The sequence below is a fragment of the Solanum lycopersicum genome, chromosome 3 (genome assembly GCF_036512215.1).
Source record: "Solanum lycopersicum chromosome 3, SLM_r2.1".
NCBI classification, from domain to species: Eukaryota; Viridiplantae; Streptophyta; class Magnoliopsida; order Solanales; family Solanaceae; genus Solanum; species Solanum lycopersicum.
The window spans coordinates 51214750-51230076 of record NC_090802.1 but is presented as its reverse complement, the minus strand read 5'-3'; the positions used below and the strand labels follow the sequence as shown (position 1 = coordinate 51230076).

Genomic DNA, 15327 nt, shown 5'->3' with positions numbered 1-15327 from the left:
TCCTATTAATTACATGAAAATTAGTATTATATATTAAGTGAAACAGAATAAATTATAAATATATGCCCTAAAATATATTTTTTCTCAATCGCTAAAGCCAAAAGGAATCCACCCGACAGGCACAGTTCAATAAAAGCGAAGAAAGTTTTGTGTGCAAAGCAGAAGCACAAGTTGTTCGTAAAGTTGATTATCTACATTCTCCGTCGATATTTACCGGCATCGTCTTCCCGGCGGGCACAGTACCCGAGGTATTTTATCAGTGAAATATGAAGAAGGATAAGGCGGTTGTTATAGAAAGCCCTAGTACCAATGAAGAAGAAGATTATGCACAAGAAGATGCTGCCGCAGCTAATCATTCAGCTCGTCGTTTTTCTACCCGAAACGCTTCTTCCAAATACGATTTCGTTAAGGTTTATATTCCTCCTTTGCTGCAGTTTTGTTTCAGCCTTTTTTTTTAAGTTTAATTTTGTGTTCGGTTTGCTTGCTTGCTTGTGTTTTAGGTGAAAGTATGGCTGGGTGACAATGCCGATCACTACTATGTTCTCTCTAGATTTTTGCTCAGCAGGATGCTCACCGTCACTAAGGTTTAGCATCGATCCTTCCTTCCTTCGCAGATTATGAATCACATGCAAATTCATAATCACAAGTTATCATATCATGAATTGAATCAGATTTTTTTTTATTTTTTGACAAAGGTATCAGATTTTGTTTTCTATGTTTGAAAAAAAATAAAATTTAGTATCAAATTGGAATTGTATGGGAGAAAAAAGAACAAGAAAAGGTATTCGCTTGAGCAGCTTATCAGTTGCCCTGTAAAAATACAAACATGTACTACCTGGTTCACTTTTACTAGTATACCTTGGATTTTGCACGCCCCTTCATAAACAATGATTAATATGAGTATTTTACCACAATATCCGTTATAGTTGATGTATATTATTTTGGATAAACCACCAAAAAATATTTTTTTTTCTGTGCTAAAAGTGAACTAATATAGTGGACAAGTAAAAATGAACGGAGGGAGTATATCTCTGGGTATCACCTTAAGTTCTGCTGCTTCTTATAGTTGATGACTAAAGTTGTCGCTTACTAACACTGTTCCTATGCAAATTCTAACATCACAACTCTGCTTTCCTTGAATTGGGCAATATGTATTGTTATTATGCTGTCACTTGTTACTTTGTTAGTGTCCCAGGTTTCCTTATTTCAAAAGGATGACCTACTACCAGATCTATAGCTTTTGGTATGAATGTGGAGTTAATGTGCACTGCTTCTCGTTTACAGATTCCAAATCACGTGGCTATTAAAATTGCACTTGAGCTTAAAAAGCTTCTTGTTGACAACAGCCTACTCGATGTGTATGAAATCAAAATTTGTATCTTATTCTCATTGAGTTTTACCCGATTTGCTCCATAGTAATTAAACAATATTTCTTAATGCAGCTCACAGTCAGATTTGGAGGCAAACTTGTTCAAGGTACCACTTGTCTTATTCTCGGTTATGTTCGGTTCCAATTCTTTTCAGAGGTTCATTTATTTTCCCATGAATACTTAACTACCCAAGATACTTAACTGTAAATATTTTTGCTTATTCCATTGGCTCTACATCTTGAAACAAAGATGTTTGTGTTTCATATTGAATTACCCGTGTAGGAGAGTTAAGATGCAAAATTGATAAGCATGTTATGCTGTCAGGAACCAACCCTTTGGTTTAGGTTAGTATAGGTCGTTCATCGATCGATTGTTTGTAAAAACAAACACTGCCATAATACATCTGTGCAAAACCTATTGCCTCAACCACAAAAGTCATACATGAAGAGATTTTTCCAAAGAAATATTTAATTTCTGTACAAACATCTCATACTAGTTTCTGTGCAAGTTGACCTTATAGTATGTGACTTGATTTTCTTTTCTGTTAGAAGTTGTTCAAAGTTCTGAAAGTAGCTAAATTGTTTGGATGCCATGCAGCTTATGGAGCGAAGAGGTTTTGGAGAAGAGTATATAAACCGTTATAAAATGATTACGAGGTTGGCAATATTTTCTTTGTCTATTTTCCCTTATCTTTTCCTATTGAGGATCATTTTCTTGTATATTCATTTTTGTAGAGGAGGGAGCAAGAGGAAGGGAATGATTGAAACGACCTAATTTATTATTTGATGTTGCTTTCCCTCTGTTTTTGCCTATCTTTATGTTCTTAGATTTCACCATATGCGAGTGCCTTTGGTAATTCTTGTTTGTGGTACTGCTTGTGTTGGAAAATCTACCATTGCTACCCAACTTGCACAGAGGCTGAACTTGCCAAATGTCTTGCAGGTTCTTCTTTAATCCCTCTGCATTTTTTCGGTCTGCTCCTATCTTTTCCTTTGAGCAAGCTGTCTGTTTATCCTTGCTTGCTAATCAATTGTATGTGTTTTTTTTCAGACTGCCATGGTGTATGAATTGCTACGGACATCAACAGAGTATGCAACTGTCAATGCAGATTTAGTTATTTTGGTTACCTGTTACTTCCAGAAAACTGTGTAGTCATGTTGTTCATGCTTAACTAAAGGTTATCTGAGAAGTGTGATATCATGTAGAGCTTAAATACTTGTATACCTTGTAATTTTTTCAGTGCACCTTTGGCATCTTCTCCTGTATGGGCACGTGATTTCAGTTCATCAGATGAGCTAATTACCGAATTCTGCAGAGAATGCAGAATAGTAAGGAAAGGTAATTCTTGTTGTAAACAATTGTTTTGGAGCATGCCAAGAAATTTGATCAGCATCTCATTTTTTTGTAGGTTTGGCTGGTGACTTGAAGAAAGCTATGAAAGATGGAAAACCAATTATAATTGAGGTATTTGTCCTCTATAAACTACATAATGAGTCTTTTCCGTTACTTGTTTTGTCATGCTTAGATGTTATAGACACTTGTGTGACCACCTCCCTATCTTTCTCCATAATCCTATCTTGACATCTTGATCGGAAAGAAGCATTGCTACTGGTCCTTATAAAACTAATAATAAAAAATAAGAAGAAGAAACCATTGCCACTGGCAGAAATGAGTTCCCAAGATTAGAAGTCTTTAGTTTTTACATTGAGCCCCACCTCTGTTAGAACTAATTATTCTTTAAAAAGGAATTTTGTGGAGGAAAGATGGACTATTTCCAAAGCTCCCAGCGGGTGTGCGTTGTATCTATAAAACAGATTTATCTCCTAATATATATAGTTGTACATCCAATCACTTGAGAAAATTATGGATGTATACTTTACTTTTCCTAGATTAGCATTTCAGATTTGCCAAACACACACACACACACACACACACACATATATTTATATATTAAATAATTGTACATCCAATCACTTGAGAAAATTATGGATGTATTGGAACTAATTTTCTAGATTAGCATTTTAGATTTGCCAAAAAAACTTAGTAGTCCTAAACCTCCTCGATGAGTTTATATATGCATCTGATATCGATGTGACTTGTGAGTGCTCTCTTCTGATTCTAAGTCTAACTTGTTCTTGTTCTTTATATACAAAAAGCTTTATCAAAAGGTCTATCTTATTCTTCTTACTAACTAGTTTGGATTTTCATTTGCTCCATAAAAAATGAGGGCTTCTTGTCAGATAACACAGTTTGAGCTCATTTATGTGGTTATGCATCGTCAATAATAGAAAAAGTGGCAATCACTCTGTAACTTATGATCAGGAAGGAAATGATGTGGAAGTGCACAATTACCTTATTTGACATCCAGAAGGAGAGTGAATCTGGGAGAAGGATAAATCTCCACCCAAGTTATTCTGGTGCATCTACATTTGATATTAGGAGGGGAGGGAAGAGAGATTGAGGAAGTCCCAGAGAAATCATTGGTGAATCTGCTTTATAGCTGTCAGAAGAGTTTCTACCTTGGTACACTGTGCAGTCAAAAAATTATCAGCTGCATGTGACAAGAAATCAGTTGGAAGAAATCAAATGTCAAGGTGGGTAAGAAAGAATATTCTGAGTCTCAGAAAGCTTTGGGGTTTCTTTTCATAGGTATAAAAAAGAGGTCATAAGAGTAGTTTTATCTCAAACCAAAAAGGTTAGGAAGAACTCAAATAGTTGGAGTTTCCTATAAATTATGGGAACAAAGGAGATTGGAACGACAATAGGAGGTCAATGTTCTGTACTCAAATGAAGATTGAAATTATTTGCTAAAGGTGAAGGGGGTAAATAAAAGGGAAATAGTCCGCATTGAAGATAAAATTTTGACATGTATTATTTCCTCAAAAGCTCCAAGATAAGTAAATGGAAAGTACACTAACAAGGTAACTAGGCAAGTGTGAGGCAGCAGATGGGTGACTGATGTAAGTACCAGTGTTTTGGGAAGCGAGAAGCGGAAAAAAGCGATGAGGCCCGCTTCACAGAAGCAAGAAGCGAAGCGCGTGATTTTTTAAAGTAAAGCGATATTTAGTATAAAAATAAAGAAATATTAAATAACTGAATAGAGGTAATATATTCTTAGAGTAAAAGTAAATAGATAGACAATAATCCTCATAAGTCATAAAGTATAAAGCAAAAACATAATTAAATCTCTAAAGAATCAGTCGCAGCAGCCTCACAAAGAAGAAGAGAAAAAGAAGAGAACTTACAGCAGTGGCAGCCTGGCAGCAACCAAAACTTGAAAAGAAAGTCGCGGAGCAGTCGCAAAGAAGAAGAGAAGAAGAGAACTTACAGCAGCAGTCGCAGCCTCGTAGCAGTCCAAAAAATAAATTTGAAGTCGCGAAAGTGGTATGTGAAGTCGCGTAAGGATTTCAGAAATTTAAAAAAGAACTTACAATTTTTTTTAGAAAACCCTAATTAGCGCTTTTTCAAATTAAGCGGGCTGTTTCACGCTTTCGCTTTTCTTGCGCTTCTCGCTTCTATAGTAGAAGCGAGCGTATTTTCAATGTCGCCTCGCTTCAGGAAATAAAAGCGCAGGGGTTGCGCTTTGCCTCTCCTTGCGCTTTTCCTCGCTTTTTATAACTGGGAGCACATGGGCCAAAGTGGGGTTTTGATTGTACAAAAGAGCAAAGTATGCCAAGGAAAGTTTGAAAGATGATCGTTCCATCTTCATTATTCAGTCCATCACTTCATCTGATTATGCACAAGTATTTACACGGGGGAGTATGGACCACATTCCTTTGATGAAAGAAGGGATATGTAGTAGGAATTGGAGGCACTGAGAGGATTGTGCAATAATGGGTGATTAGATCGGATTGTTAGGTTTGAAGTTAAGAAGTCCAATAATACATGGGATACATAGTTCCATCAAAGATTTATCCAATCTCATCTCAGAGTTGGACCTAACTAATCCTGCACTTTTAGGCAGTAAGTTCACAAGAATAAGAGTTGAAGATAGACCAGCTGCATTCAGGATAGAAATATTCCTTTTCTCTATGGAACTGAACAGTGTAGTAAAAAGCGCGCTTTGAAGCGAGGCGAGGCGATATTGAAAAGACGCTCGCTTCCACTGTAGAAGCGCCAGAAAAGCGAAAGCACGATAAAGCGCGCTTTTTATGAAAAGGCGCCATTTAGGGTTTTTAAAAAAAATTGTAAGTTTTTTTTCTTTTTTTAGAATTTCTGAAAGATACGCAACTTCACATACTCGTTCCGTCTTTCGCGACTTCACTCACAGCTGCGACTGCTTCTCTTCTTATGTAAGTTCTCTTCTTCTTCTCTTCTTCAGACTCTTCTGCGATTTTTTTTTTCTACTTTTGGTTGGTTGCTGCCAAGCTGCTGTAAGTTTTTTTTCCTTCTTCTTCTTCTCTTTTTCTCTACGAAGCTGCTGCAATCTGCTACTGTTTTTTTTGGTTGGTGCTGTGTGTTTTTTAATATTTTTATTGCTGCATTTTGAAGAGTTTGAGGATCTTGTTGAAGAATATGAGTTTGATTCTTTGTGATTTGATTATGTTTTTGATTTTTTACTTTATATGTTATGACTTATGAGTATTATTGACTATCTATTTTCTTTTAATCTTAGAATATATTACCTCTATTCAGTTATTTAATATTTTTTCTTATTTTATACAAATATCGCTTTATTTTTTTAAAAAAAAAGCGCTTCGCACAAAAGTAGCACTCGTCGCTTTTTTCCGTTTCTCGTTTCCCAAAACACTGGAACTGGATGATTTATTCAGGAAAACAGTAACTTGGGTGAACCCAGTATTGGATGATAAACCAATCTTGCTAGAGTGCGCATTAATGGTTCATTTTTTAACTTTGAAATGCTTAGATTTTGATTGGTGAACACGAGAATTTGTGAAAACCTACATATTTTTTTTTTATGATAAGGGAAACTCGTGCTACCCTTTGGGCGAAAAACCTACAAACTTTCCCATGTCTTACCTATAAAACTCGGTAGGAACTTATGAGCACCAATTTTTTGCTTGCATATACATGCTGGTAATAAAGGAAGTACTTTAGCGCATACCTAAACAATTCTATACTTGTGAGTTTCAAGATTTCCTTTAGATTCAAACTTCCTGCACCACTAAAGGAAGGAATAAACTTTGCAAGCGATCTACTTAACAAGAAAAGAGAATCTAGTACGTTCCTGGTCTACTTCCCGGTACAATAGGAATATGATTTATGGATTTGGTTAAAGATGCTGATATTAAAGGAAGTGTTTTTACCACACACCTTTACAATTATATACTGTGAGTTTCAAGATTTCCTTGTAAATCCAAACTTACCGCACCACCAAAGGAAGGAATAAACTTTACAAGGGATCTACTTAACAACAAAGAAGAATCTAATACTTTCCTGCACTACTTCCCGCTACAATAGAAAGATGATTTTATGGATTTGGTTAAAGATTGGTGGCATCTTACAATACAAAAAGGCAGTGTTGATTTTAGAATCACCTGAAAGCTGAAGCTTCTCAAAGAGTTACTAAAGGATTTAAGCCAGTCAATTGAAAAATGCCAAGAAATGAGGGAGACGGAAATTAGAGCAAGCTAGAAAGCACTGAAAAAAAAAGCTGAGTCATACAGTCTAACTGATGATGAAACCAAATAATAGACCTTTAAGGTGATGTGGAAAAGTTAGAAAATGCAGAGGGGGATTGTATCGGAGAGAGGGATAAGTAAAAACTTGTTCCTGGCTGTTAAGTGGTGACAAAAAGCAAAGCTTATCTATCAAATGACTGATGCCAGTAACACCAGCACAAATTATAAGCTCATGATAGAAAGGACAATTGTGGGGGAAGCAGATAAGATTAGACAGAAGATTGCTGAGGTTCTATCAAGAGTTAAATATGAAAGAGCAGGCAGGAGAGCGATGTGTGAGAAGGAGATTCTTAATGTCTCTTAGGAAGAGAATGAGTGGTTGCAAAAAGACCCTTTGAAGAAGAACATGTTGAAACAATAATTAAGCAAAGGATTATGAACCCCTGGACATGATGGATGTGGAATGAATGTCTTGATGGGAGAATCAAATGAAAAGCCCGGTCTGCTCTGTAAGTGGGTCACAAAGAAGGTTTTTGACCACATAAATTGGTATTCTCTGGTTTCTTTGGTGAGGATATAATGTTTGGAGAAATATGGTTCAGCTGGATATCCTTCTGCATAACCACTCAGAAATTCTAATCAATAGAAAACATATTTCATATTTCAATCTCATAGGGGGCTTCTATATGCAGGTAAGGAAACTAATGTACTGAAAGGCTGTACTCATTGGTGTATCAGCGTAATATCTTTTTTATACCTTTTTGTCTTATTGGTCTAAGTCTGAATGTGTGAATGAAATTGATCATATGATAGACTTCAGTGGCTCCTTTAGGTAGAGACCATGGAGCTCTTAGCACACTTGAATATAATTTTCTAACACAATATCCCCGTTATGCCTTAAATATAATGATATTACCTTATTTTTTCTTGAAAAGAAAGATAATCAGAGAGAGTGTGGTGCTGTTCAGGAAGCATTTTATGCGAAAAGAAATAATATGTATTGACACGTGAGCATGCATAGCATAGTCCACCTTGTCATGTTGCCTTTCTCCAAAAAAAGAAAAAGAAAGAAGAGTATATTCATCCTTGTTGCTGCAGTAGTAATTAGAGGTTCCAACACAGTTTTGTATCACATCAACTTTTTTATCAATTGTTGGTGAATGTCGAAAATCCTTTTGGCTTTGCATTCAGTTCAATTTAAAAATAATGTTGAACATTGAGTGATCTCAGTTGGATGGTATGTTAATGGCAGGGGATACACCTAGATCCTAGTATTTACCTAATGGATGAAGAGAATAAATTGCCACCAGCTTCTCCAGCAAACCAAGCAGGGCCAGAATCTCTGAAGGTGGAAGAACAGAATGTATTACATCAGAAAAGCAATTCTAATGTTAGAGACAACAGTCAGAGTGACTGCAATATGAATTCAGAACCAGGGAAATCTTCCGAGTTAAACAACCTTACAACTGCTCTGAAATCCTTGGACGTTGTTAATGAAATCTCTGAAAATAGGGGTAAGTGCCTTTGCGTTTCTGCTAGTTTTTCCATCTCCACTAAAAGCTACTCAAGCTGCTTTTTGGGGGGAGGGGTGTGGGTTCTTTCTTTCTTTTTTCTCTCCTTTGATGCTTCCTCACTGCCTGTCTGGTAATGCAGGTGAAAAAGTTAAAGATTCAGGGGCAGGCCAAAATCCTTCTCATAAAAGAGAAAAATCTGGTGCTCAACCGATAATTGTACCTATAGTTCTACGGATGGCCGAATTTGACCATAAGGTGGTTACCTTAAATGTCTATTCATCCTATATAATCTCCAGTTTTTTTTTCATTATATCTTCTTTCTCTAAAATAAATCAAGATAAACAGCTGATCCAAATTCTCTAAGCTTTGTCTTTGAGATGGCAAAGTAAAATATAGTTTATCTATATGTACCTGTTTGGAACAGCTATTGTTTTCTTACTAATCTGCGCATTGTCTGTTTGAAGTCAAGAGATTTAAGTTATTATCTTCCCTTCAATGTACCCAGTTCCACCTCCTATTTTGAGCGTCAAATTTTCCCTTCTACATCCTTCCTCACTCACGTCTCTAGTAATTCTCCCAACTATCCTTTCCTCCTTTATTTACTGTAAGCTGATGTCTCAATTTACGTTAAACTAGCTTCATGAAATAGTTCAACATTTTAGTTTGTTTAATGTTTTTCTTGAGCTGAGGGTTTATCGGACACAACCTCTCGTATGGTAGGGGTAAGGTCTGTGAACACTCTACCCTTCCTAGACCCCACTCATGGGATCACACTGGTTTTTTTTTTCCTGTTAAATGGTGAAGTAAAAGATATGCTTTTCATGTTGGTTATCTTATACATGCATTCACACTAGTCCACCAGGGCTACTAAGCTAGATTCCATGGATAGCTTTGAAAGGAAAAGGCAATGGGCCAATGAGGTTGGGATATATGTACTAGCTGATTATATTAATGTAAACTGTAGATTCATGTGATTTATTCATCGACTGAAGTAGTGAAGTGCTCCTCGTTGAACTTCTCAGTTTTTACATTCTTAAAGTTAAATTGTTTGATTTATTATTGGCTGTAAGTCGATAACAGGAAGAGATGGGGTTAATTAGAGAGAACCACTAAAGCTAGATTTATCCATTTTCAGAAGAGCAAAAGAGCAAAATGGAAATAGTCAACCATTTATATATGTGGAGTTTTTTACTTCTTGAGTTCACTACTGTTTGCAATAATTTATGAGAACCTCAATAGTATGCAACAATAGTGGGATGTTCCGTGATATTGTCTTACTCCCTCCCCTCCTCCCCTCTTCTGCAGTGCAATTTTCATTTTGAACATTCCAAATCATTTATAGGTTTTATCACTATACAGCATCCTTTATTTTCAAAACTACACATTGATTAAACAAATCAAAGTTACCTGCAACTGAGCTATGTGTACAAACTACCCACAAAAATATAATTGTCTCCTTCCTGCTGTTGATACAATATGCAATGAAATTGAGTCCATATTATCATCCTCAACTGTTATTCATTGTCTAAAGCAGGATTAAGGCAGTAAAACTGTTTACATATTTAGTCCCATGTTAAGCTTACCTTCTTGACAAAGTTGTCTTTCATGCAGGCATTGCTAGAAGAGTGGGTAGCGACTCGTACATGCAGTGAGAAATATCCTGCCCAGGTTCCACAAGTTCTTGAGTTCTCTTATTTATCATTATCTGTACATGAATGTTTAACATAATTATAATTCCAGTGGGTGGCTTTTGATATAGTAGCACATGATCTCTGCAAAGCTTGTGATACATGTTCTTATCAGTAGAAGGTTTTGCTTGGATATTTAGCAACTATTATCCACATATGCTCTTCTTTTATGTTGGTTTAAATTACTAGGAGATTGATTTTTTTGGATTAATCTATGCACATGTGTAGATAGGGCCAGCTGACCTCAACGATAGGGCCAGCTGACCTCAACTTTCTGGTACAGTGGTGGAGACCTTTTCCAATAATTAAAAGTAGATAATTCAAAAAGAATGTGTAAGAAAGAGGGTGCAATGTCTTGTCAAAAATGATCTGTTTACTATAGCATATAAACTGTTCAAAATCTGTTTCTCTTCTATTTGCAAAGTTGAAAAACCAATTTGAATACTAATCAGTGTCTATGTTTTTCCCTACTTTTTTCTAAAGCATCAGTTCCTCCAGTTATAGCAAAAGAGAATATTAAATATTTTGAGTTTGAAAACAACATATGCATACTATGTTTAAAATTACCTATGAAGATCACCAACTTAATGATCCTTTCATCTTTTCTTTTTTGTATTTTTATACATCCAAGTGCAGTTATTTTCATACTTCATTGAAGTACCATTTTGTCTTCTAGTCATCAGTTAGGGATGTGACAGTTCCCTTTTCATTTATACCCATAACCACCACTAACCCCCGCCCAAACTAAAAAAAAGGGAAAAGGGATGGCAGTTCAATTTTGTCAGTAGCATGGATTCAAGTGCCAGAAGAGAAGTAAAGAGAACTGTGATATTTTACTATTCAAAGAAGTTCGAACTTATATCATAAAGCTCATTAATCTACTAGAAATTAAGAAAATTGTCACCCTTTGCTGTCTCTTTATCTGGCTTCAGTTCTTTCTGTATGTTTATGTGTGTGATATTGCTAAGCACACATATGATACAGTGTACTGGCATCTGACTATTTTTTATTTTCTTATCTTGTCTTTTTAGCTCATAATCCTCTCTTGAATTTCTTTTCAGGACAAAGATAATATGATATCTAACTTGAAGACTATACAGGACTATCTCTGTTCCTTTACCTCACAGGTATGGTGTTTGCTATCTTTCCCAACGTCAACATAAAATTTGGAAATCCTTCTATGTAGATATAACTGTCCGAGGACCCATAAAAGAGAATATATGAAGAGAAATCAAGACTAATCAACCTACCAGTAAGAGCCTAATCTGCATTAAACCTACCATACTATCTAATGAAGCTCAAAAGTCAGAAATTCCTCCAGACTATTTATAAGTCTTCTTGGTATTGGATCCTTTTCTCTTTCGTATTTTTCTGGTGGTAAGCAAATTCAATGAGCACAACTGTACGATGAAGGCCCTATAATCTATGTCTATATACATAATAAAAATGGCTTGATAATCAAACAGTGTATTATTATCAACCCATAAAATGCCGTCATTGTAGATGTGATACGTATTTAATTTGAAAACGTTGGATGCATGATGTCCTACATTCCCCTAAATGCAGCTAGTGATGCACAATGCTATTTCAATAGTGTGTTCTTGCAGCTAACCAGCTTGTATCTGGAGTTTGAAAGTAGTGTCCGTTTCTTTCAATTACGTTCTTCATCCACATGAATGAAATAGAGGTAGAGGAAAGAAGGGGACCCCTAAATTGAGCATGGCATCCAAGTCAATAGGTTTTAGTTCGCTATTGGCTGGTCTTTCTGTTTATCGTATGGTAGGTGCTAAAAGAGGGGGAGGGGGGGGGGGGAGTATATTTTCTTGTGGTGCGAGGGACTTGCTAGGCAGTTCATGTAAATTTGTCAAGTTATGGGAGAGTCAATTCTTTTCTAGAGTTCTCGATACTACTTGACTTGCATATATTTGAAGGCATGCACCAGAAAAGGTATTTTAACTTGTGATAAGTTGAAGTCACAACTCACAAGTTACAATTAATACAAAGCACCCTACAATTGTAGTTGGACATAAGTATTGAAGTTGTCTAGTAAGTGATCTTTTACTTGATGTATTATTTTAAAAGAAAAATAACTATTATTCATTCACTTTTTCATACTTGATCGATTTGACTTTTACAGACTACCTCCCATAATTTTGTGGTTCTAGTTAGATTATTAATTTGTTGTAAGTATTATGTTAACGATTGGGTGCTGCATTCTTTATTGACAGGGTTTAACAGTGGTAAACATATCAGCAACGACGTTTCCACAAACATTGGATTGGCTGCACAATCATCTTTTACAGGTAATTTGCCAATGTATTCTTCTTTCCCTGTAGTTATTTTTGTTGATTGTCACTGCTCTGATTCTTTTGGATAAGATAAGTGAAAACAATTGTTTACTCTTTCTACTGCTTTCCAGTGTATCGAGCAAGGTACATCACATGTTTCTACGGGTAACAGTGTGGAGATAACCAAAGACTAGATTACTGCTAGCCGTATCTCGATGATTAAGGTACTCAGCAGACTATTATGTCCGTCAACCGCCTTTGTAGATATCTAAAGCTCTGTTTTGCATGAGCTACGGGTGCTTATCGGTTGTGTTTAGTGGTCCGATTTATCGGTTGTTGGTTTACATGTACTAAACTGCTAACCTAACCGATAAGATATTGGTAGGTTTGATATTGGCTTAGCAGTTATTGGTCTGTTTATTGGTTAAATTAAAAATACCTTCGTAAATGAATTTGTATTTTATCCCATTAGTAATATTACTTTTGAGTCATCGGTTACGATTCGATTTAAAAGCAAAAGTTGTCTCTGCTACATGGTCTTTTGTGTAATTCATTCAGTTAAGGCAATCCTGCTCTATTGGTAAGAGGTTTGAGCCAACGTCATCTTGTGCCTTCTTAGTTTCCTTTTAGATTGTTTGAAAAAGAACTACTCTCCTTTTTTGGTGTTTCAAAAAGAACTACTCTCTTTTTTTGGTAAAAATTTAACTTTTTACATGACATGTTTAAAGTCACGGAATCAAAGGACATTTTGGTATATTTGATAATATTTTAATTTAGAATTACAAAATTAAACTTTTTTTTTTAACTTTGTTTTAAGTTTAATTAGATTATTTTTTATTAAACGAGGGAGTAAATACCCTTAATTTTTTTCCCCTGAATTTCATTAGTTACACAAAATGCTGAACATATTCTCTACGATAATTTATTTTATATAATCGATATAGAAGAAAAATAATCACAATATCATTTCAATTTATTAATCTATTTATTTATATTTTTCCGATCTATTATCATTTATAGTTATCCTCGTTTGTTGAATAAAATATTAAATATCATAGATCCAGATATGCTTGAACTGTATGGCCCTTAACCTTTGGGTTATGGATCGATTAGTGCTAATTAGCAAATATATCAAGTCAACCACTAGAAAATTAATCAGAAGCTTTCTCTAAGCAATGGCCAACTGTATATCATAACTTTTTTTCGATTACTTTCTTTCTTAGTTGTTTAAAAAAGAATGTTTTTTTTTAATTTAACAACATTTAATTTCAGTTTTCACATAAAATGGATAAAATCATAAGATTAGATAATATTTTGATACATTTTATATATATATATTTAATTTAAGATTGCAAGATTAAATTTTTTTTTTATATTCTTAAATTTTATGTCAACAAAATGTTAAAATTAGATAAACAAATTAAAATAAATTGAGTGTATACATTAGTGTATTGTACAGGATCTTTTATGGAACTAGCTATGAAGTACATTTACATTGTATCTTTATACAGATTTTCAGAGCTGGCCAAATTTAAAGACCACTTCCAAAAAAAGATATAATTAAATTTCGTCATCCCAAAGTTCTTGGATGTTTCTGTATGGGCTTGTCGTATGATTAGATAACCATTCTCCCCTCATAATCTTCCTTTCCTCCATTTTATTTATGTCAATTAAATCCCATTCATCTAATTTCAAATTAAGAGCTCCCATATTCTCTTTCATTCTTCCCATATTAAAGCTCTTCGCTATAACACTTGATCCTTGACACAATCCCCATCTTAAAGCAACCTGAAATATTCATCCACATTAGTTATTTTCGTTCTACTCATTCAAAAAACTTGTTTGTGATTCGCGTTTAATTTCTTACTTGAGCTGGAGTTGCATTATGCTTGTGTGCAATGGATTTTATGATTGGATGATCAACGACATTCGTAGTCCCCCAAGCATTTCCCGGACCACCAAGAGGTGAATATGCACTTACATGAATTCCATATTCCCTACATATGGATCTCAATTTACGTTGCCTCCACATTGGATGCATTTCCACCTATATATAGTCAAACACATCATCAGAAAATAGTACAAACAAAAATTAAATGATTTGTATGTAACAGTTTAATAATATTGTGCGCTCTACCTGATTGACAACCGGAGTGACACAAGCAAAATCTAAAAGATGTTGTATTTTTGTTGATGAAAAATTGCTTACTCCGATGGATCTACACAAACCCATCTCTAAACACCTCTCCATATCAGACCAAGTATTTTCCATATCCAATTCCTCAAAGTCTTCTTCTGCAGGAATTGGATAATCTACCGATGCCTTCAAAGCCACTGGCCAATGCACTAAATACATGTCAATGTATTCCATTCCTAGCCTCCTATAAACGAAAAGTTTAAAATTAAATTATTTCAAATATATAAATTTGTCATTCAAAAATGAAAAATAAAATGTATGTCAGAACAAGCGCGTTTACCGTAGAGTTTGTTGAAGTGCATTAACAGGATCATGATGATCACTTGACCAAAGTTTAGAAGTGATATGAATATCTTCCCTTTCAACCAATCCATCATGAATCGCTCGTCTCAATGCATTTCCCACAGCCACCTCAGAACCGTATATTTTTGCGGTATCAAAATGTCTGTACCCCATCTATACATACATACACATATAAAACCTACTATTAGACTAATTTCATTCACTATTTCAAATTGCGATAATTCAATTTGAAAACTTACCTTGATGGCAGTTCTAATGGCTGTCTCAGTTGTTTCTCTATCGTTTTCGCCTGAATAAGTACCCATACCCATAATTGGTAAGGTTTCACCATTGTTTAGTATTGTCTGATAATTTCTCATCTTTCTTTTTTTTGCTCTCACTTTAA

At 35.0% G+C, this 15327-nt stretch overlaps 2 protein-coding genes across 2 annotated transcripts; one reads left to right on the top strand and one right to left on the bottom strand.

Moving 5' to 3' along the window:
- On the top strand, positions 1-12961 carry LOC101263091 (P-loop NTPase domain-containing protein LPA1 homolog 2-like). The gene is made up of 15 exons (XM_004235123.5): positions 1-410; positions 501-584; positions 1285-1358; positions 1443-1476; positions 1968-2026; positions 2198-2312; positions 2421-2458; positions 2611-2708; positions 2779-2834; positions 8205-8466; positions 8606-8721; positions 10078-10134; positions 11216-11281; positions 12383-12457; positions 12574-12961. Exons 1-15 carry the CDS (start codon positions 267-269, stop codon positions 12634-12636), a joined length of 1341 nt encoding a protein of 446 aa, XP_004235171.2. The 5' UTR covers positions 1-266; the 3' UTR covers positions 12637-12961.
- Positions 12962-13862: 901 nt separating this feature from the next.
- On the bottom strand, positions 13863-15327 carry LOC101262792 (NADPH-dependent aldo-keto reductase, chloroplastic-like). Its single transcript, XM_004235122.5, has 5 exons — positions 15182-15327; positions 14920-15095; positions 14580-14823; positions 14310-14489; positions 13863-14230 (listed from the first exon to the last, which is right to left on the bottom strand). The coding sequence occupies exons 1-5, from the start codon at positions 15299-15301 to the stop codon at positions 14003-14005; spliced, it is 948 nt and encodes a 315-aa protein (XP_004235170.1). The 5' UTR covers positions 15302-15327; the 3' UTR covers positions 13863-14002.